General features: G+C 33.8%; 4 protein-coding genes across 15 annotated transcripts in view; 3 read left to right on the top strand and 1 right to left on the bottom strand.

Moving 5' to 3' along the window:
- Nucleotides 1-354: 354 nt before the first annotated feature.
- On the top strand, nucleotides 355-8,097 carry LOC112494700. Of its 7 annotated transcripts, none has more exons than XM_025087555.1 (23): nucleotides 355-468; nucleotides 541-619; nucleotides 846-989; nucleotides 1,088-1,129; nucleotides 1,265-1,445; nucleotides 1,516-1,730; nucleotides 1,796-2,023; nucleotides 2,134-2,297; nucleotides 2,379-2,572; nucleotides 2,648-2,841; nucleotides 3,055-3,344; nucleotides 3,553-3,813; nucleotides 3,876-4,095; nucleotides 4,809-4,967; nucleotides 5,104-5,228; nucleotides 5,300-5,476; nucleotides 5,783-6,051; nucleotides 6,145-6,377; nucleotides 6,472-6,616; nucleotides 6,677-6,975; nucleotides 7,047-7,242; nucleotides 7,416-7,624; nucleotides 7,879-8,097. In XM_025087555.1, the coding sequence occupies exons 4-23, from the start codon at nucleotides 1,100-1,102 to the stop codon at nucleotides 8,083-8,085; spliced, it is 3,996 nt and encodes a 1,331-aa protein (XP_024943323.1). In that variant the 5' UTR covers nucleotides 355-468; nucleotides 541-619; nucleotides 846-989; nucleotides 1,088-1,099; the 3' UTR covers nucleotides 8,086-8,097. The 7 variants fall into 7 exon arrangements, with proteins under 7 accessions (XP_024943323.1, XP_024943321.1, XP_024943326.1 ...); XM_025087553.1 differs by having other exon boundaries at nucleotides 362-473; XM_025087558.1 differs by lacking the exon at nucleotides 1,088-1,129 and having other exon boundaries at nucleotides 362-473.
- A 782-nt stretch (nucleotides 8,098-8,879) lies between these two features.
- Nucleotides 8,880-9,959, top strand: LOC107270120 (KRAB-A domain-containing protein 2-like). The gene has a single exon (XM_015744824.1). The coding sequence runs from the start codon at nucleotides 8,880-8,882 to the stop codon at nucleotides 9,957-9,959; it is 1,080 nt and encodes a 359-aa protein (XP_015600310.1).
- Nucleotides 9,960-10,930: 971 nt separating this feature from the next.
- Nucleotides 10,931-14,930, bottom strand: LOC107270151 (mitochondrial-processing peptidase subunit alpha). The gene is made up of 11 exons (XM_015744886.2): nucleotides 14,754-14,930; nucleotides 14,175-14,425; nucleotides 14,006-14,085; nucleotides 13,735-13,920; nucleotides 13,528-13,620; nucleotides 13,293-13,465; nucleotides 13,098-13,212; nucleotides 12,818-13,026; nucleotides 12,592-12,757; nucleotides 12,279-12,411; nucleotides 10,931-12,192 (listed from the first exon to the last, which is right to left on the bottom strand). Exons 1-11 carry the CDS (start codon nucleotides 14,801-14,803, stop codon nucleotides 12,014-12,016), a joined length of 1,635 nt encoding a protein of 544 aa, XP_015600372.1. The 5' UTR covers nucleotides 14,804-14,930; the 3' UTR covers nucleotides 10,931-12,013.
- Nucleotides 14,931-18,160: 3,230 nt separating this feature from the next.
- LOC107270137 overlaps nucleotides 18,161-23,184 on the top strand; it is a 98,134-nt gene continuing 93,110 nt past the window's right edge. For 3 of the 6 annotated variants that reach the window (XM_015744855.2, XM_025087565.1, XM_015744856.2), the window contains exons 1-2: nucleotides 18,162-18,639; nucleotides 18,704-18,970. In XM_015744855.2, the coding sequence (XP_015600341.1) occupies nucleotides 18,331-18,639; nucleotides 18,704-18,970 (576 nt within the window). In that variant the 5' untranslated portion in view covers nucleotides 18,162-18,330. Of the gene's footprint in view, nucleotides 18,640-18,703; nucleotides 18,971-20,034; nucleotides 21,501-23,184 lie in introns of those variants that run through there. The other 3 variants (XM_025087564.1, XR_001538246.2, XR_001538245.2) reach the window with 3 other exon arrangements.

Below are 23,184 nucleotides of genomic sequence, written 5' to 3'. Positions count from 1 at the left end.
GGTAAAGAGTGAAAACCAATACTTCTATGCATTTTTTATAACTTTGAAATTTATTTGAATATACACATTTGTTTGCGCATTACGTCCATACACAATTGTCAAGAACGGTTTGTGAGGGGCCGCAACTTGTTCCCCACCACCGAGCAATCCATTCATTTCGCTGACTGCAATATCGGCTAGAACGATGATCATGACCCGCGCGGCTACGCGAAATCTGTAACATCGACAGAGGCGATGATCACGAAATCCTATTCCTGGACTCGCCGCTACGATTTAGCGCCATGCTTTTGGTATCGCCTAAAACCGGAGCGTTGTGCATTTCCCCACTCATCTCTGTATTTATTCTTGAGAAGGCTTTGATCTTTTCTAACCCATCTACCAATAGGATGTCTCGACAATTCCCGAACCCGCGAAATGAGAAACTATAAGGATAATTTTTCTAGAAAAATGTTTTTGGAGCAGAAATAAGTAAGGTACCATATTTAATTTCACAGTTAGATTAATTTTTCCATCAATACAAATGATCATCTTTCTTTCGAGGTTTCTGAATGTACTCATGATAACCACACTAGTGGATTTACATTCACTAAAACTTTGGTAACGTTATAGTCAATTTCTGGTGAGTATTACATTTTGGTGGAAATATCTTTAGTATATTTTAGTACTTTTACAGAAACCTCACTTAAATTTACAATTCTTTTGTGCAAATTATTTGTAAGTTTTTAGTGAATAGTTGGGATACCATTCTAATACATTGTAAGTAATATTGCGGTATTTGCACTAAATAAAGTATAACATTGTTGTATTAAAGATTGTGTATATTGCACTTATTGATTTTTTTATAGTTATTTTAAAAAAGCTGCAAAGTCACAATAAACTAACATCAGAAGGGGAAAGGTGTCCTAGAAGATTTTTACGTGATTGAATCTCAGAGAAGTTGAAACTGAATCGTAACGGACGAAAGGGACGAAAAAGACGAGAGAAGAAAAGTGAGCAGTTAACTTCATTGTATTTATCTTGCTAACCGTGTACACAATATTATGCAATGTCATTTTACGAACATAAAACCGTTAATTTAATTCACAAGCCTGGTTCATCGATGATTACAAAAAAATCGCAACCTAACAATGTAACTACCCAAGTTAATTTATTCATCTTTGCTTTGAAAGATTTTTTTTGTACAGTCTTGTCGTTCTTTAGTAATTCGGTACTGCAATAATATTAGACGTATTCTTAAAACTTGACGAATGATATGTTTATATAGCTACAGAGAAAATGCAGATTAAAAAGTATCGAATCTCATATTCTTAATAAATCGTTGACACTCGTGAAAAAATATTTCCTTGGATTCAAAATTTTGCCTGAATCAATGGAAACGTATAAAATGTTACAAGACGTATGGACAGTTAAGGAAGTGACGTCTTGTATCAGTAAGAAAAAAAATCGTTCGTATAATATTACGTTAGATGTAGAATATGTTATATGCACTTAAAAAAAATGTCTTCAATATTATAGAATCAAAATCTGGCGCATCGGAAATTTTAAAAAATCTACAGCAAAGGAAGAAAGATGCACATGAATTTACACTTAATTCTATGCTCGAAGAATTGGCTACGATTCACAATGGGTGTAATGATGAATTTCGCAAAATCAGTGAACAACAAAAAAGGGCAATCATTACCACCTACGAAGAAATCGAAATCGTGCAAATGAAATTACGTGAAATTCACGTAAATTGAATTCACATTTGAATTCACATTTGGATTTATGATTTTGATTTTTTTTTCTTTTTAAGGTTACCGATGTCACCGAAGAAGCTTTCGCTAATGCTAGTCAACAGGTTGAATGTTCAGTATACCAACATAAACTGGTTCTCGATCATTTTTTTGACGCAGTGCAATCTATTGAGCAAAAACGGCTCATATGTGCGAAACCGTTAATGAGAAAATATTCGAAAATTTTATTGGATATTTTTTATTCCTTTCCGGAAGAGATACAGTATCGTATAGAAAAAGAAATACTGGTTTGCTTTTTTGCACGTTATACTTGAAATACTTGAGTTACAAATTGGAATGGAAATATTAATATTATATATTATTATATATATATATGTATTAATAATTATTTTAATAGAATTACAATCGAATGGTATTACAAAATCATAGGACTTATGCAGATCTATTTTTGCAAATCCGTTTACTCTTCGACACTTCGAGATTCAAAATGAAACATTGGATTGATGCGTTGAAATCGGAACGCAATGAAATCATTCGTACGGATACTTTACAAGTTTTAGAGTAATAGTCTTTAAAAAATTGTGAAATTTTTATTTTGTCTTTAATATTATTGTCTATTATGAAAAACCTTCGAACCGGTAGATTTGAAAAACAAATACTTATGGATGCTGACATAATATTATTAGACCAGAAGGAGCTTGCAGAAATTATACCACAATTGAGAATCACGATTGAAAAGCTGAATGAAATAATAAAGCAGCTGGATGAAGCATTATTTTCCGAAAACATTTTTTTCGAACATTTTAAGAAAATTGATAAAATCGTAGCAAGATTTGGTATTATGATAACTTTAATATCATAGCTAAGAATTTTCATGAAAAGTCGATTTAATATATTTTCTTACGTTTCAGACAAATCTTTTAAGCGTGTTATCAAAAAGTGCAATGTTGCTTTACTTAATATTTGTAATTGCTTTGAAAATCAAGTTGAAAGTTTCAAATTAGCCAACGTGGATTCTGATTATTACGAACAAGATAATCTGGTAGTAGATGAGATGTTGCCAAACATTAGAAAAAAGCATAAAGAGATTTTGACAGAATTGGAGGTATTTATTACACGAATTAATATTATTTTGTGATACCCGATGCACAAAAGAAAATTATTTGATCAATGAAACATATTATAAGTCAATGTTATATTTTCAAATTTTCATTATTTCAATCTATGCTGTCATTTTTTTTACCAAAAATATGTGATAAATTAATTCTAACCACAAATGTTACTTTGTACAATTTTTAAGTTTAGGATTTACTTTCAGAATTTACGGTACGATACTGTGCTAAACATACAAGAAGCGTTGTTGAACATTCGAAAATTTTTTGAAGATTTTATTTCACTGCGAACAAAACACGTGTCTAGAGCAACGGATATTGAAAATGAGCTCACAACAGCAGTGGAAAATGTAAATATGAAGTATGGGAAAGTACATAAAGAATTTGAGGTTAAATTGAACGTAGCTTTGGAAAATGCAAGACAGGAATATATCGAAACGAATTTGGAGAAACGTTTGACACAAGTTTATGAGATTTTACGTCAAATAGAAGAAAAGTATTATTATATTTCATTAGCGCGTTATTTCAACGCGATTCAATGCGTAAACTCCGTCTATCTTAAAAGCACAAGTGTCTCATTGGCTAACAGCATAGTTAAACCGAGTTTATACATTAAACCGCGTCGAAGAAAACGGGTCATTTTCAGTTGAATACTTTTACCACTTCTAATAATGTTATTATTAATTTCTCATTTCTTTTATAAGATGGATAAACGATTTTCAAGATAAGCATTTCCAAATTAAAAAATACAAAAAAATGGCGGAAGAAGAAATTCCGATACTATTATTAGACATAGAGAAATTTGTACTTGAACACTTTGATGAACATGATGTAGAAGATGCATCTAATAATTATTTGAAAAATGAAAATGCTACAAAAGATATTGAAAATTATAATAAGCTAATTGATCAGATTAATTTGCACTTACTGCACTTTAACGTGTCAATCGCAGACGGAATAGCTGCGTGAGTATTCAAATACGGAAGATAAATACCTTACAGAATTTAAATTAAAAATTTTCATACAGTTTGATCCAGAATATAACGTCAAATTATCCCATTCATCTGAAGCAAACTTTGAAATTAAGTGATCAATGGGAAAAGGATGTATTACAGGAGCATAAGGAAAAAATTGAATCGGAAATGACGTCTATTGCTAATCACCGTAAAAATATTCGCTGCGAAGTGTACGAGACACGAAATCGTGAAATTCAAATTCACAAAGATCGTCTTGAAGAACACACAATGGTATTCTAACCTCTGATTCGTAGTGAAGCAATAATGTAACATTACACTCGAGTGATGTATTATTATACAGGGTGTCCCAAAATTACCTGATCAACGGGGTATGGCGGTGTTCGGGAGGCACCACTGATCACGAAAATGACCTTCCTTTTGTCCGGAAAGTCATAGTTTTTAAATGGGAGCAGGTCAAAGTTGACCAATCAGAGGGAGGCGTCAAGAGAAACGTAGGCACCTACGAACTCTGAGTTTTCTTGTCTCGCTTTTGTTTCTCAGTGGCAAAATGACCTTCCTTTTGTCCGGAAGGTCATAGTTTTTAAATGGGAGCAGGTCAAAGTTGACCGATCATAGGGAGGCGTCAAGAGAAACGTAGGCACCTACGAACTCTGAGTTTTCTTGTCTCGCTTTTGTTTCTCAGTGGCTTCGGGCATGATGACATCAGCCGAAGTCATGCCTATTGGAAACAAGAAACAAGAAACAAGCCACCGAGAAACAAAAGCGAGGGAAGAAAACTCAGAGTTCGTAGGTGCCTACGTTTCTCGTGACGCCTCGCTATGATCGGTCAACTTTGACCTGCTCCCATTTAAAAACTATGACCTTCCGGACAAAAGGAAGGTCATTTTCATGATCAGTGGTGCCTCCCGAACACCGCCATACCCCGTTGGTCAGATAATTTTGGGACACCCTGTATATATTTTTTATATATTGATATTGCACAGGGAATATATCAATTCATGAATTCGGTGCCTGAGGAGCTGAAAGCATTCTTACAGGAGAAAAAAGAAATGAATAAAAATTTTCAAGAAGAATTTATTAAAAATTACACAGAACTTGCTAAAGCCGAAAGCAGGACTTTGATTAATCGTTTAATAAAAATGGTACGATTGCAAATAGAAAAAGAAACCGACCTAATATACATATATGTATATTATTCCGACATTCTTAAAATCATCTTCGATTATTCGATGATCAATTATATCATCATCGTACATACTATCATATATCATTCGACAGAAAATGGCGACAATGGAGCATCACGTAGATCGTATGAAAACTGATTTTACAGAGTATCGTAATCAGTTAATTAATAAATGCATATGGATGCGAGATCAAACGGACTTATTTGTCAAGAGCATTTGGTAAGAGAATTGCCGTTGTCATTTTATAAAATAATATTATTGTACAATTATTAATTCAATTAATTTTCTAGCTTGTTCAAAGACGGTGGAAATTTTCATACGGACGAAGCTAAAGAATTTCGTAAAGCTTTGTCGGTATGCGTCAAATCTATCGAGCGTCTAGAACGCGAGGCAAAATCGAAAATAGACCGAAGTTTCAAAGAATTATTGGCAGACATTGATAAAAAACGTAACAGTGCGATCGAGCGGTTTGTTGATTTGAATCTACTGACGCGAAAAACTTGTCCGAATTTACCTTTAAATTTCATATATCATTCGGACGAAACCCAGCTGGCTACGAGCAGCAGGCAGCCACTAATGGGCAAAATGCTTTTAGTCCGATTAATGACATCATGACTTTTGCCCATTGGTTGCTACCTTCAGCCCGGATGAGCCTTTTGCGTTGAGGGCTCTTATGCACACGAAGGGTTTAAAAAATGTTATAAATACGTTCTAAACACTTTAGTATCATTAACAGAAACTTATAAAATTAAATGTTATTCCACTTCAAACAGTACCAATGCTATGATACAAGATCGAAATTTTCATGCTACCATATCAAGTGTGATAATGAAATGCACAAACCTTTTGGAAAACGAAGTAAGTCATCTAATTGACAGAGGCACGAAGTTAACGACAGACCTGCTGGGACACATGGAAATCTACAAACACAATGCGATGAAAAATTTATCAGTTAAAAATATGTTGAATACTTGGAATGAAATTCTTTATAGCTTCAATGAGAGCTTCAGCATTCTTAGTTTACCATTTCCCTCTATGAAAGGTATCGGTAGAATTTTTAAATAGAAATTGAGTTAAAAGAGCAAGGCTTCACCAAGAATGGGAACAATCATTTATATTTGTAATTTGAAAAAAGAAACAGTGTTGTTAGATGTCCTGAATAATTTGAAAGAATACAGATCAAGCATTGAAAATGAACAGATCTTAGTGGGAAATTCTAAAAAATCAAAACCATTGACAAAATACATTGACTACCGAAAGTTATTATTTGATTCTGAGAAATCACCCATCTCAGAAGGAAACTTCTTTTCTTCTATTATTATCAGTAATTTGTGGAATACCTTTACTCGCGTGCAAGATATGACTAAGGTAGATACTTTCTGCCTACGGCATTCTTTGTCTCAGTTTTGAGAATCATCTGGCATACTATAATTCCAAAAAAACGTAATAATTTTGAATTTAGAATTATTTTTCATCTTTGGAAAATCGTGATAATACGAAAGAGGACTTTCTGGTGTCAAATTACAATGATTTTATGGAAAAAATTTGGTTACGCTTCCGATCCTATTTACACCAGTGTCGAAATATATGGATACAAGAATTGAAAGGTTAAAATCATATAACTATTACATACATTAACGATCCGTAGAAATCTTTTTCTTCCTCAGAATTTCTAGAATTGGCGAAATTTTTGAAGAAAAATATTCTCAAGTGGATTTTAAACAATTTTCGCGAATTCCATGAGGTCAATAGTGCATCTATCATTGTGCAAAAGGAACGTGCATCGGTTGACCTTAAAGAAACTATCGATCATTTTCAAGAAAAGCGCGTAAAACTAGCCAACAGTTTGAAGGTTATGCACGGTTTTCCCGGTAATAAAAATCTTCTCGAAGATAGAAGCAACGTGATACAAACTGAAGAACGTCTCATGTGTGAAAAAGTCAAAACTCTTTTTAACGAGTTCAAGGTAACCACCGATCTTGAAGTTAATGTTAACGGTATTACTGACTAATGGAAAATTTAATCGAATGATCGCAGACTGAATTCGATAAAACCTACGACATTTGTCGAACGTCCCTCATGCAGCTTACGGACGAACTAAGAGGAGTTTTGAATAAATTGGAATTTATGGAGGCGACTGTATCTCTGCAAAATATGCTGAAGGACAACATAGCGATAATAACATCAAAAAAGTCTCTCAAAACTTCAGGGCAAAGTTTAACAGTGGACCAAGGCAGGATAACAATTATTAAGTTTTGAATACGGACATTTGATTCGTGTATTTTTTTTAAATGATTTAATGTGAAAAAGCATCGGTATTTTTTTAGATATTTTCTTTTTATAATTTACATTCATTTCTCTTGCTCTTAGACAAAGAAAATAAAACCCACCGTCTCTTTGATCTAGCTTATCTATTGAATGTACCAAATAAAATTAAAAGGCCGAGTATCAAGGAATGGCCTAAACAGAAATCTTCTTTGGTATCGAAAAAGAATACTATAGGCAATTTTGGTAAAATATTTGAAACGCGATCCATTCCTACGAAAAAAATATCAGTCGGTCGTCCAATTGATTTGTCACTGGGAATCGATTCTGTTGCAGAAAATTATGAGCAAGTAAGAAACCTACAGTAATCATTTTTGCGACTAGCTAACAGGGTCTAATGATACAGCCATGCTAGTCTGTTTGTTAACTCGTATATTAACTTTAAAGCTTCAATTATACGACTTTCCAAAAGTTCATTACATTACGTTAACTATTATTTTAATTCTTCACATAGTCAAGACATCGCAATTATTTATTAACATTTAATCTCACACACATAGTATTATTTAACAATTTCAATAACTTTATAAATACCTTTGTGCAGAAGATTGAAGAAATTTACATATCTGCACTGGAAGAAGCAGATACTGCTGTAAAACGTTTCCACGAGGATGGACAAAACTTTTTGAAAATCTGGAATCGTTACGCCACAACGGTGACTAAGGTTTACAGCGCGAATCTTTTCGTGTACAATAACGATCTTATAAAGTCCATTGAAATGGACTCTAATAGAAGTGGAGATCACCATTAAATCTGCTGACAATGTCCCTTAATATCAATAAAGAATCCACAAGGCATTAGCGAATATTTTTATTCTTAGGATACGGATAAATAAATTTGCCTTTAGGCATCGAGTAAGTTTGATCGCGTATGCGTCTTTGCGCATGCGCACGCCGATAACTATTTTCATACGAAATTTAAAAAGAAACAATGAACTGGTGAGGTTAAATCTCATAGGAAAAGTCAAATTTGAATATTTCTTAGAGATTCTTTCTCCTATTATACGTGCTCCTACTCTAAATTGAATACACCGCATTCTTCTGATCAGTGACAAAGAGAAAATACTGCTAAAGACGGTCAGCCCCCGTGTACTGTGTCTTAAAAGAGGCAAAGTCCTATAAGACTTAGTCCTCTTTACCTAAAGTCTCTCCCTCGTGCTAGGAGGAAAAAAATAAGAGAAAGTGGGTTTCAACTAGTACAAGTACGCTTGCATTTTTCGATATGTATATGTTACCGTGAAAGATCGAAATTTGAGAATGTCGACTTTCAACGATGAATGTCAACACATACCAAGTACGTCGGTGAAAGATCGAATATATCATTTAATTCTTGTACATTCGGACCCTCACCGGTGTATGTCGACAATCACAGTTATGCTCTGGTGGAGGTTCGAAAGAGAGGAGCCGACAAATAGGCGACTGGCTCTCTCCCGCCAAATCCGTTCTTCTGCTGGGAGTCAGTCAGCTTTGTCAGTCTTGTGCAAGCTTTGATGATGCGAGCAACGTTTTCTTAATTTTTTCTTTCCGATACCGTAATTTATACCGAATGGATACTGCAGTAAATCGTGATCTTTTTCTTGAAAAGTTAAATGCATTAATTGCGGGTAAACGAGAAGACAATTGTTTTTATTTTTCTCAAGAAAAGTACTCTAAAATACTTTCTGAAGTGGTTTCTGCTAAAACCAAGTGCAAAACACCTTTGGACTACAGACGATTAAAACGTTTTGACGTTTTAAGAATTAATGGTGAAGAGAAGTTAATTGCACCATTAAAACCAGGCAAAACGAATATACAGTGTTATGTTACCAATGAAGAATTGTTCAGTATACTATATGGAACTCACATCAGAATAGGCCACGGAGGAAGAACACGTATGCTTAAAGAGTTGCAAGTTAAATACAAAAATATTACATACGAAGTTGTAATGTTGTATTTAAATTTATGCAAACAGTGTCAAATGAAACACAGTGCACCTAAGAAAGGTATTGTTGTGAAACCAATTGTCAGTTCTGTGTTAAACTCAAGATGTCAAGTTGATCTGATAGATCTGCAGTCACATAGAGATGGCGAATATAAGTTCATAATGGTGTATCAAGATGATTTAACTAAGTTTGTCCAGCTACGACCTTTGAAAACTAAAAGAGCTAAAGAAGTAGCGTACCACGTTCTTTCAATATTTTTAACCTTTGGTGCACCAGCAATATTGCAATCAAATAACGGTAGAGAATTCAGTAATCAAGTCATATCCGAAATATGCGCTATGTGGAAAGATGTTAAGATAGTTCATGGAAAGCCTCGTCCCAGTCGAACCCAAGGCTCGGTTGAAAGGGCCAATAAGGATATACAGAATATGCTAACTGCATGGATGAACAATAACGATAAAAATAAATGGTCAGATGGTTTACCCTTTGTTCAATTTGCCAAGAACACTACATACCACGAAACAATACGCCAAAGTCCTTATGAAGCCATGTTTGGCGCTAAAGCAAAAAGAGGCATGGCATCGTCTTTTTTGCCTAGCGAACAAATCGCAAATATTAAAACCGAAGAACAACTCGAAGAAATTGCCAATACTTTTGAAACCGAAGAAGAGCTTGAAGAAACTGTTAATACTTCTGAAATTTGAGCGGTGGTCATACCGAAAACCATATTCCAAAGAAAAATATTGAAGAGGACTTGCAATTTACAACGTCTTCTCATCAAGTTCTGACTGAAAAACACGAGTTAATTTCTATAAAAAGAGCGGCCGCGAAAGAGAATCTTATACTGCAAGCAACAAAAATGTTACGAACCTCATAAAAACAATTTCCTCCTGCTCAAATTGGTGATACTGTACGAATACAAGTCCCTGATGTCGATCGTGGTCGTACAGATACCCGGAATGTGTGTAGTTGTTGTTGGAATAGGAGACTCCGACTTCTATAAACTGGCAAATAAAAATGGTACCCTCAAGCAGCTTTACACGCGTAATCAGTTCGTAATTTGTAAAGAAAAGTTACTTTCCATAGATGAGATTTCTTTTCAAGAAATGTCATTGAGAGAAGTAGCTGCAGCTAATTCGAGAAGCGGGGGGCAAGGCTATACACGCTGTCATTGCAAAAGGAAGTGTTCCACAAATAAATGCAGTTGTAAAAGCAAGGGATTCTTGTGCAATTCAAAGTGTCATAATAGTTTAAGTTGATGCAATAAATAAGATTTGAATCACATAATTAAGTAATTTTTTTATTATTATTTTTTTTTTCTCATTTAGAATGTACTGTGTTATTTAAATTCTTGGTCACTCCTCACGGAAAGAGAGGCGAAAAAGTTATGTCACCCTTGTGACGTTTTATAGCGACTGAATTACGAAGAAAAAAATATAAATCTCCGACATGTTCAACATTCACCATTAGTGCATGGTGAATGTCGACATTTACCGGTGTAAGTCAGAAATAAGGGTATTTAGCAAATATTTCGGACATACACCAAGCGACTATGTGACTGTTGACATTCACCGGTGAAAGTCGACATTCTCCAGATTTCGGTCTTTCACGGTAACATATACGTATAATGGTAGTGGTTAAAGTTGATATTACATAGATAAAACTCGTGAGTAAATACGCATAAAATGTAGGCTTTATTACGATTTGAAATGGTCCTCTTGTATCCCTAGTTGAATTGAATGAATTCTTTTTGAAGTCAAAATCCGATACAAAAATGTTTACATATTAGATATTTAATTTTTCAAACTTTCGTGTAGGATGTCTCCATCATTCCTCGATTGTTGCTGTAAAAGATATTATTTGTAAATGATTAGCGAGTTGGTATCATTAATCAGCTGGCGTACCTGAGTGGATATCTATTAATTGTTAACTATCTATATGTTTTTCATAAAAACAAATTAAGGATAATTGCTCATCTTATACGTGGCGGAACTAATAAGATGTTACTTTTGCTTATTATGCATTAACGATCAAAATTTAGAAAAACCTCATCTTAATATTTTGGAGTCATTGATTAGGTCCAGACAATAAACAATAAAAATTATTTTAATAAAAATGCTGAGAAAACGGACATAACAAGAAGATATAATGATCGAATTAATTCCACAGTTAAAAAACATGGAATATTAAATTGACTTTGTAATAAAAATGTAGACATTTCCTCACGATAACTTTAACACCATTTTCTATTTGTTTCATTTATAAAAAGATTTATTCATATTTAAATTTCTTTTGTTCTATTCAGCTGTTCATTCTTCGTTGGAAGTACATATCAGACTTTTCATAAAATTTGAACGAATTTTAAACTGCATGGTAAACAAGAAGAAATACGAAAATTAACTATAACAGATAAACAAATGAAATCGTAAAATAAAAATACAGGTAATTTAGTTTCGTCTGAAAATCTTGCAATTACTTTAATTAGGTTCAAATTTTCTTTTCCTATTCAACGATAACTGTCATACGATTCCGATGACAATTTCAATCATATATTTTATTACAGTTCTCTAAGAATCGTTCGATGATCCTACTGTTCGTCAAAAATTGCATGGAACGCCATACTATCAGTATGGTCACGTGACAACTGACACGTGAATAAGGTAATTATTACTTTTCACTTAAATTTTGTCAAGGGTTCCTAGGACGTTTCTTCAGAATATTCCTAAAGATGAATTCACTCGATTTTGCGAAAAAATCGTTAACGAAAAAGAGATAATCTACTACGTGATCCTGGCATGCGACCATGGGAATCGAGTAATCCGGCTTGAAGATCGGACAGGGATGGTACATGTCGAACTTCACCACGAGCTGCAACGCTTGGCGATGATTTCAAAAGACGTCGCGCCACTCTGAACACATCATCTTTGGTTATCATGTCTATCAACAAATATAAAAAATCACTTTCACATCAATTCAAAATTTGAATGTAAAACATATCATATATAAAGCACAGGGCAACTCACCAATTGCTTGTATAAAATATTCTGGACGTTTCCTCGATCCAGTAGCAAGTACTTGCCTACCAATATCTTCGAAGACAACTGGTCTTTGTTCCAAATTCATCAACAACATCGATTGTAGTTGCTTCTTTGCTCTCTGCAATAAAATTTTATTAATTTTCATTTCAAAAATATCTTTAAGATCGTATGTGAATAATATTTATTAATAATGTTGTCATACCTAAGGTAATCTTAGATATTACTAAGATAATGTTCATGCATCGAAATAGAAATCAGTATTCGTAGTTAATAGTATTGTAAAAAAATGTCTACCTACCGACAATTCATTATCCGTTATACTACCAGCCATTGCTACCAACTCGTGAACGACAACTTCTACCATTTCCTTAACATGTGTCGGTGTGGAAGACGCATGAATACAAAAGAGGCCTGTGTCTGCATAAGCATGATTATATGCAGTTGCACTGTAGAGCCAGTGGTACCTTATTGAAAGACGGTCAAATTAATATTTATGTTAACATTCAGGTGTCTGATCTCATTACCTGTTAAGAACGTTAGTATACAAACGTGTATACATGCCCTTGCCAGGACCTCCAGCACTGAAACTACCACCACCACCCATCATCATATTCAAGACACACATTGCAATAAAATCAGGATCCTGATGTGAACATCCTTCCAGACCCACTACAACATGTGATAGTTCTGGTAGTCCACTAGGACCAGCATATACAGGAACATTACACTCTTCCTGTAATAGAAATTATAGCAATAGCATAAGGTTTGACAAATTAACTTAAAACATTATTATTTAAAACTTACCAAAATTATACCGCCTGTGTATTGGGCTATAGACTCATCCACGAAGTTAGATGCTCTATCTCGTAGAACTAGATCTTTGTCTTCTTCCCATATTGGTTTCTCATCCACAAAGTATCTAGAGTAAAAATAAGAGGTTACAATATGTACACAAAATTATTTAAACAAGGGGGTTTAATTGGAATTTATTCCTATTACTTTTCAACAGCACTGACAAATTCCTTGTGATCGACACCTACACCCGCTACAACCATCCTACTCGGTGTATAATGGTGCTTCAGGTACGTGAATAAAATTTTCCTATCGATTTTTTGTATGTTGCCTTCCGGACAGATTTTTGGCAATCCCAATGTATTATCTCGATAGGCAGCCTACAATTCAAATGTCAGTAACATATAAAGTTCCAATGGCATGGATTAATTTGTAATCTTACCGCATGTATCATGTCCATAAGCAGTGGTTCTTGTTCTGGTCTTGTCAGCAATGACTCCAATTCAAATTGTACAGTCTGTCGCGCTATGTCCACCTAGAATTTATTTCCAAAGACCACATGTAAAGAAATATATCAATATGAAAACATTGTGAAACTGTAAGCATTCAATGTGAATTTCAACATGAATATCAAATTAAAAACCAATACCTCTTCGTCGGATATTCGAGGCCTTAGAACAATATCTCCTAAAACTTTGGCAACCATATCAAGACCATTACGTTCAGCTGATGCTGCATAAACAAAAGTATCTCGCGATGCTTGACAATCACAAATACCTCCATGTTTTTCAAGAGCAAGCATTATTGTGTCTTTACTATCAAATGACTTGGTTGACTGTAAAAGAATTATTTTTTTGGTTAGTTTACCAAACCTTTTAACCTAATGGGATTTATATTTGATATGTGAATCAATGACTTACATTGAAAGCAAGCTTCTCAAGAAAATGAGATATCCCACTAGGATAAGCTACTTCATAACGAGGTCCTGAGTCAATTAGTACTGGAAAATATTATCAGAAAACAAATATATGTAAGTAAACAAGTATTGTTCAAAGAACAGTAAAACTGATGTAATGTCACTATACTTACCACCGATGGTACAAAATTGTCCAAAACGATTTTCTGATGCAACCTTTAAACCATTTGATAAAACACTAATCTGGGTTACTTGATGTTCTTCTTTAGCAGTTGAATAAATTGGTTTAGGGAGATCAGGTATTGGTTCTGTTAATGGTGGAAATGGAGTTACGTTCTCTTTGGAAGGGATATTGACAGTCGATTTTGTTTGCGAGGATAAGGAACATTTTTGCCAAAAATTGAAATGTTTTGCTTGGGTAGAACTGAAAAAAACATTAATAAAGTATTATATTCCATATGTATCAAATGAACAAATAAATATACTCTTTCTTCTTCATATATAGCCAAATATTGATAAATAACTGTAGCATACTGTTATGGAAAATTGAATAAATGAACCAAAAAATTGTTATACGTCACTCAATTTCTGTTAATAATCATATATAAAGTTAAGCGTTAGGATAACGGCAGAGTACATTTAAATTGTATGACAATTTATATGACTTATTAATTTTAGTTTCAATAGCAAAGATTTAAGGTTAAGTCTAATAAATTTGCTCAAACGTTTACAAACGAAAATTTATTTAATACCTGTTTTTGATAGCCGTCGTCAGCGACGTCTTGGATATTCTCACCAACATTTTTATTTCTCAACAATAAAGTTTATAAAAACTTGTTCATTTAAATTGATTTTTCTCTGCTGAAAACTTTTAAAGAAACATGCGAGCTTCTAACTCGAAGCCGCTGTCGAGATTGCTTAAGATTGCTCAAAATAGACGATAGAGATAATACAGTATTGAGAATACCTTCTGACGGTAATACAGATTAGTATTAAGGGCGATACTTAATTTTCAAGAATTTTAATAGATGGCGCTACTAATGCTTACAACTCTAACAACTACTTGTTAGAGAACATTTTAAGATCAAGAGACTCGGTCGAGTCTCGCGCCAAGTATAGGCAACCGGCGGTACAAGCAACAGCTGACCGAAAACTACTCGAATCAACTCTTGCTTCTGTGTTTCGGGTTATTTAAGTGAGAAATATAAAAATGCACGGAAACCCACCGATCTCAAACAATGCAATCATTAATATCATGGCTCTCCTTAAAATCACGGAAACGCATGTTAAAGTAGGAGAAAAAATAAATTTCAGTGCAAGACCATGCACACACGTACTTTGTAACAGAAATTATATGCAGAACCTTGCCTGCACATAATTGCACAACGTGTGTCTTGCTAGAAATTTTATCGTTTTAGAACTGTCAAAATAGCATATTGAACTTGTGGATTGACTTAATACAAATAATACTCGCACATAGAGCGCACACTGGTCCTTTTAACCGTGCCGCTATCTATTGCTTAGAATCCAAACATTTTGTACAAATTGGTGGGATGTCCGTAAAATCTATTTCTTGAAAGTCTCAAGGAGTTGATATATTTACGTCGCCTGGGAGACTCTGTCTGTACTTGAAGGATTAATTATTAAATTACAATTAAATTATCATTAAACATAACCAGCAGTGATAATACAAAAGAGTAGTGAAGATGTTACATACAATTTTGTAAATACAATTAAATCAATGAGCTGGTATCAGATCATACAATATGCAGACTTATATGTTTCTCATAATAATATGATTTTAATACTTTTTCTGTGTGAATCTTAATGTAAGATGGAAATATTAGTCTCTTTCAAGGAGAGGAATTTACAACACTTCTGTACTCGACAAACTTTTGTACCCGAAAGTTTTATTGTGGAATATAATTCTTACAGAAAGGACCGGATTTTACGGGTGTTCAGTGAGATACCGCTTGAATTTGTATATTATATAAAGTTTTCAATATAAACTGAAGCTTTGTTGTATTATTGTACAAGTTTATCAATGTAAATAACATTATTTAAAAAATAAATTACTTTGATATATAATTATTCTAGATTTATTTTAAACAATGTCTTTATTGATTGTATTATATGTGAGCTACTATAAGTAGCTGGATTGGATTAGATTATGGGAAATGTGGAGTTTGCTTATACATATACTTTAATTTTTAAAGTAGTGATTTTTTACAAAATGTTTGTTGTGTCTAAACTTTTTCGGTGAAAGTTGTACAAAATTGTTAAAAAATATGGATATAAACTTTTCGCTTTAGTTTAAAATATATAAAACTGTTCCCATTTCACTCGGATTATCCTGCACGCAATAATGTGGATTTGTCTGTAATAAAATAATCGTAAACGAACCACAATTTATTATTTACTAGGTGTGGTACTTAATTTTAAAGGATTTTCTATTAAAAATAACTATTGTTTATAATCAGAATATTAATTTTATTTCAATGAAAGTATCGTTCATTGCTGTCGATAACCTTTTATCATCTTTTGGGCAACATATGGATTCCGCGGTAAAATAATTGAATATCCTTCGTAGCAATCCAATCTTAGACCCATTTTTCGATTTTTTCATAAGACTGAAAGTGCTTGTAGCAATCATAACCTGTGACAGGTTATGCACTATTGACCGAAACAAGTGATAGTCACAAAGAGCGATGTCTGGTGAATACCGCGGGTGAGATAGGACATCCCAGCGAAGCGCTTTCAACATTTCTTTAACCGATTTCGCAACAAATTGCGTTATCGTGCAAAAAAAAATACCTTGTGTCTTTTTATATATTCAGGGCGTTTTTGCTTCAATACCCGGTTCAATGCAATTAATTGTTGTTTGTAACGATCGTCTGTAATAGTTTCTCCAAGTTCTAACAACTCATATAACAATATGCCCTTCTGATCCCACCAAACATAACATTTTACAGTATGAATATTTTGTTTCGGTGTCGATGTTGACGTCAATGTTAGTGGTTCGCCTCTTTTTCTATGATGTATATGTATGTACGTTAATGAATGTAACAAGCTCCTTAACTTCATACATATACGACATACATATAATTTTTTGATATGTTGTAGTACTCGACAAAATAAGAGACACGTATTTTTTTTGTGTGCTGACATCCACTTTAAAGGGGTGAAAACGACCCTTGAAATTCACCCCCGAAAATCGTTTTTTTATCATATCTCGACTTCTAATTAATATTTTTTAATAAAACCAAGTGGAAAATATTTGTCATAAGAAGTCGAAGATATGAGGTGTGTTTATGAGCCAATTCTTTATTTTTTTGAGCCCATACCCCGGTTTTTATGCAGAAAAAAGCATAAAAAATATAGTTTTTTCAAAATATAAAATAAGGGTTGCAACCCCTTGGGTCATAAACACACCTCATATCTTCGACTTCTTATCACAAATATTTTCCACTTGGTTTTATTAAAAAATATTAATTAAAAGTCCAGATATGATGAAAAAACGATTTTCAGGGGGTGAATTTCAAGGGTCGTTTTCACCCCTTTAAAGTGGATGTCAGCACAAAAAAAAAAAGACGTGTCTCTTATTTTGTCGAGTACTACAACATATCAAAAAATTATTGAAATCGGTGGGGTCGGGTTGGGGGGGTTTCCTTGGATTTTCTTGGGTTTCCGTTATCTGCCTTTGTAAGAATATTTACATAGCTTATCTGCAGTAATAAATCTTCGTCATAATCATTAATGTTCAAGGAACAATAGAATTGTCATGATCATGAGTATGTACAATACTGCTAATAATACGATATTTAAAGATTATCTTTAATACAGTGTAAACTCTTGAAAACTGATAAAACTGAAAGCATAGTCGTATTCGATGAATGTTATATTACTGCCTTAAAATATGAAATTACGAAATTACGAAAAAAAAGATTTAACACTAAACACACCAATAATTTTTATAAACGTATTTTTTACTTTAAAAGGGTCATACGACCCGTCGAGATGGCACGTCTACTGTTAATCAAATTTATTGTGTTCTGACAAGCGCATATTTACGCGTCTTCCTGTAACGAAAATATTCATTCTACACAATGCAAAAGGTATTATAGATATAAAATTTGTTCATACCTATAATAATATATTTTTATATTCGATTACACATAGATAATAATAATAATATTTATTACAATCTTATTTCACTTATTATCTTCATAAAAGTGTAAGTGTCGCCGCGCTGAGGTTGAAAAAGTTATTATTTTTCCAACAAAGATTAACAAAACTAATTCTCTCTTCTATTTTCATTCTATATCATTAATGAATAACGCACCGAGAAGACACAGCAGAAGATCGGTCAGAAATGATAGGAGAACGAATTCTAATTTAAGAATGATGGAGATTGACGACGAAAGTGTTTGGTTAGAAAGTGGTCCTCTGCCATTAAATATTTCTGAAGCAAAATGGCAAAAAATTCAGCAGGAAGAATACACAGATCACGTGGTGAATTTTGCTCTCGAGTTGATCATTCAAACGGCGGTGGATATAATTTACAAAAAGTACCTTGAAGAAACGTCTTATAAATTCGTCGTGCATTGTTCCCATCAGGCTTTACAGCAACTTTTCAATGTTAGTTAGCTATAATTCATTAATACGTTAACATTTTTATTTTTAATTTCATTAATATTTATAGTGGATGTATCTCAATTACGATCCTGGAGAAACATCAGCTACTATTGCAGAATTTTGGAGCGGTGATAAGGAGCAGGAAACATTGCCGAAGGATGCATGGGCCTGCCGTTCTGTTCCATTACAGAGAAAAGAACCGTCACCACCTGTTTCAAGTGATCAACATAAAATCTGTGAAGAAAAGTGTTCCGACGAAGTCATTCTAGAATTCCCAGTTTTGGAAAATATCGAACTTCCTTCGAGTGAACCGGCAGAAACGCCATCCTTCATTGTGAGTCTGACAAAAGAATAATTACCTAGACTTAATCAGTCCACAGTTAAAATGTATGTATTTTGGATCTGACATTCTCCTACGAATGTTAAAAACCTGTTTTCTTCAACGCGGTTCAATGCATAAACTCCGCTTATTTTGAAAATGCAAGTATCTAATTGCACAGTTAAACCGAGATTATGCATTGAAACGCGTCAAAAAAAAACAGGCGAAAGAGAATCAGTCCTTGGACATCACAGCCTACTAACCGATCACTTATAATTTGTATGTATGAGCCACATATGTAATTCATACCATTTTTAAGGGATCGTACTAAATGTACTGTGCGTAAACAGGAACACGTAGTCTTAGTTCTTCAATATACATTTATTAATATACATATTGTTTTATATAATCAGCATAACATTATTGAAATCTTCTTTTTGATTGGTTTTATTTTGTAAACGAGATCTAATGTCAGATGGAAAATCTGGCAGTTGAACTTGAAACTCAATGTATGTGCAATAAGCTCCAAACCACCATATACTATAAACGTTTCAAGTATAACAAGGCTCAACGGAAATAAGACATATAAATAAATTCGCACAAAGGAAAATGAAGAAAAACCAGAAGTAAGATTCATTCTAAAATGAGACGTTCGCCCGACGTCATTGTCATCAGTCATTTCTGCTAACCAATCAGATTTATCATCTCTGATTTGTCGCTATTTCGATTAGCTAATAGAAACATGTTACTTTAACGACTCCAGACAAAGGTCCCATTGTAGAATGAATGAGACAGTTTGCTTACATAGAACGGAACCACAGAATAAAGAAACAGACTTACCAGTCATTGGATAATTGGAACAAATACAAAGTAAACGTTTCTTTTAGTCTTATGTGGAAAAAAGAAGATTGTCAAGTGAATTTAGCTACTTACCAGGAGTATTTAAGACAAGTATTATATTTAAAAATATTTTTATATGATCTGAAGTTTAGAGTTCACCTTGTTTACTTGATATGCATTAATCTCCATAGTCCTCGCATTAGAGGTTCAAACCATTCGGCTGCACCTTGGAGCTCCCAATCTGATAATTGAAAAATAATACCAAACATTACAAAAAAATAATGGCTGAAAAAAATGCTAATCCCTTTCTTGTTATGGAGGAACATGTAACTGCACGATCTGTATCTATAAGAACTGATTCAGTTGCTTTGGCAAACTGTTCTGGTTCATCAAAAGGAAGACTGGGGGTCCAAGAAATTAGGAGGGCAAAACTGTTACCATTTATACAAGCAAACTCAGCAACATGCAGCACTAAGGATGCTGAAAATAATGTTACTGCTGTTGCCGTCTCAGGATCTTCCACAGCTACATCGCCTGGATTTGTAAAACTCCATTCATTAGATTTAGCACACTGTCCTGAACTATTGGATGAAGAATCACAAATCGTTGAAGTTGAGGGCATAGAACTGCTACCATTTTGGAAGGCTAATCCAGCACTTTGGTTTATTCAAGTTGAAGCACAATTTTCCTTGTTTGGGATCTACTCGGATGACATGAAGTATCATATCATAGTTGTAAATCTTGATAAAGAAATACTACAGCAAGTAGCAGCTCTCATAGAATCACCTCCACAAAGGGATAAATACCTTGCTCTGAAGACAGAACTCATGACTTGCTTTACTGACTCCGATGAAAAGCAACTTCGTAAACTTTTCACAGAAATTGAACTAGGGGATAAGCGTCCTTCAGAGCTGCTACGAGAAATGAATACTCTTGCTACAGGAAAGGTGGACAAGAAAATTTTGCGCATCTTATGGATGCAAAGAATGCCTCTGAACATTCAAGCTATCCTGGCAATACAGGAAGATGATTTGTTTAAGCTTGCCAATATGGCAGACAAGATTCATGATGTGAGCAGACCAACAACTAGTATTCCTGGTATGGAACAGTCTACATCGTCAATTAGCACACTTGATATCAACAGCAGGATCCTAGTATTGGAGCAGCAGATGGATGCATTAACTAAAGCAATGAGTAACATCAATACACCAGATAGAGAAAGACAAGGACGCTCCAGATCTCGGTCACGTTCATACGCAAGAAACTGCAATAATCGGCAACAGAACATCTGTTATTTCCACCAAAGATTTGGTTCGAGTGCAAGAAATTGTCGATGGCCCTGTTCATTCAAGGTAAAAACATAATCGGAGAAGTAACTTAGATGTTGTCACTAATTGTAGTCGTCGACGGCATATCAAAAGAAAACCAACATTTCATGAACAAGACGAGTGATGCATAGTTTTTTATCAATGTGGAAACCGAAATATCCGTGTTATCATGCCAGAAGACTGAAGTAATCGACGAAGTAATTAACCATCATTAAATTGTTCACAGTAAACTAAAATTCCACTAAAGGCAACGAAGAGGACACCAAGTATAGGTAACTCGGGGAATCACTGACGTACACAATTCTAATTCTACATCACCAACTGTAGTCGGTCAAGTCGCAACGAACCAATGAAGATTCTTAATAACTTGTCCGCCTGTGAGCTACTACCACTTCCTTAATTTAATCTTTGATTGGAGTTGAAACACAGATTTTAAGTTTTCTTTAATCCATTTTTGGAAAGATATTCAAGTGGTTTTAGCTGTCTTATAGTATAATCGAAGATGAGACTCATATTTTTTTTTAAACATCAAATGAGATTTGAGATGCGCATAACTATAATCCTTATGTTAGAAATCTTAGTCTTCCCTTTTTTCCTTTTGGTTGACTCTTTAGAGTCAAGTCCCCCAACTATTACGCACGAGTAAGTTGTGCTATCACGTACATTAATAAGTAAAATGCACAGAATTTACATTTGTGCACAAACAATGTGACCCACATTCCGAAATTCATTGCCAGCACTACAAATAATATTGTGTCCTTATTTACCTGTATGCATATGATAAAAACAACTATTGTCACAGTACTGGCAATGAATATTGAAGCATATTTTCCGTTGCCATGGAAACATCGATTTGCATGTAATCCCAGCAAACACGATATTACAAGAACACTTGTAATATTGACGTTATGAAAATAAATGGAATATTACAACAGGCAATATTGTATTTGCTGGGGATATATTAGAGCTCGATGTCGGGATTTGATAGCTACATTTTCTTACATAAGAATACAAAGTTATACGTTATGACCAATCATAAAGCTTTTTCATATTTGTATTGTATATCTCGCTAATGTACAATTTTTATATTCCCCGTATATTTTTGTTTTGTACTAAAAATAGAATATTATCATATAACGGTAACTATTTCGAGTCTCACGGAAGATTCGTATTAACTTCACTTACCAGAGCGTCTACAAGGTGGCGCCATTAGTAACGTTACCAACACTGTTTTCTTCAATCAGTGAAATAAACGATAGACCCGTATCAATTCGCATAAAAAGAATTTGTGCATGCAACTCCATTCTCGCAGGAGTTAGGTGATACTTTATTGATATTCCTAAAAGGTATGTTTGAATGAGTATTACATAATCGTACATTAACATCAGACCACTTGATTGCAAATGGAACTTTTTCTCTTCCACAAAAATATTCTTGAACGAATATTTATTTGTGTATTCATTTCTATGAAATACAGACTACCGTCATCTGAACTAAGATATAAAAGGTGTCACTTTACTGTCGCACAAAGTAAAAATTCTCAAAACTGTAAATGTCTTATTAAATTAAATCATTCGACCGCACCTTAAATATCATCGTAGGAGCTATCGAATGATTAAAATTGAACGCTGTCAACAAATAGATGATTCTAACTTTAACCGTATCTTCCGGATGGCCTGTTATTAAACTAGTCGCGAGTGATGTGTTCCAGACTTTGATATAATAGCCTTTCATAACGGTCGCTAACGAATTTTTACACGGTCAATAGTGTAAGGTGTTTATAAAATACCTCTATGACGTCGTCATCTACTACATGCTACGGTTAAACTTTCATATAAAACATTCTTATTCATATAATATACCAAGAATTGAGAATATATTGCAAAACATCAATAAATGGAGGTTACTTCAATTTCAGTTGCAATATTAAATATTTTATAATCAAATAATAACATTACATCGATATCATGAAAGGACGTAGTTGAGAGGTGTAACGATTAATAATTTACATTATTAGTAAGAATTATTGCATTTTACTTGAAATCGAAGTAATCCATATTT

This window comes from Cephus cinctus, unplaced genomic scaffold (genome assembly GCF_000341935.2).
Source record: "Cephus cinctus unplaced genomic scaffold, Ccin1 Ccin1_scaffold0705, whole genome shotgun sequence".
Classification (NCBI taxonomy): Eukaryota; Metazoa; Arthropoda; class Insecta; order Hymenoptera; family Cephidae; genus Cephus; species Cephus cinctus.
The sequence above is the reverse complement of the archived record's forward strand: the minus strand, read 5'-3'. Positions and strand labels throughout refer to the sequence as shown.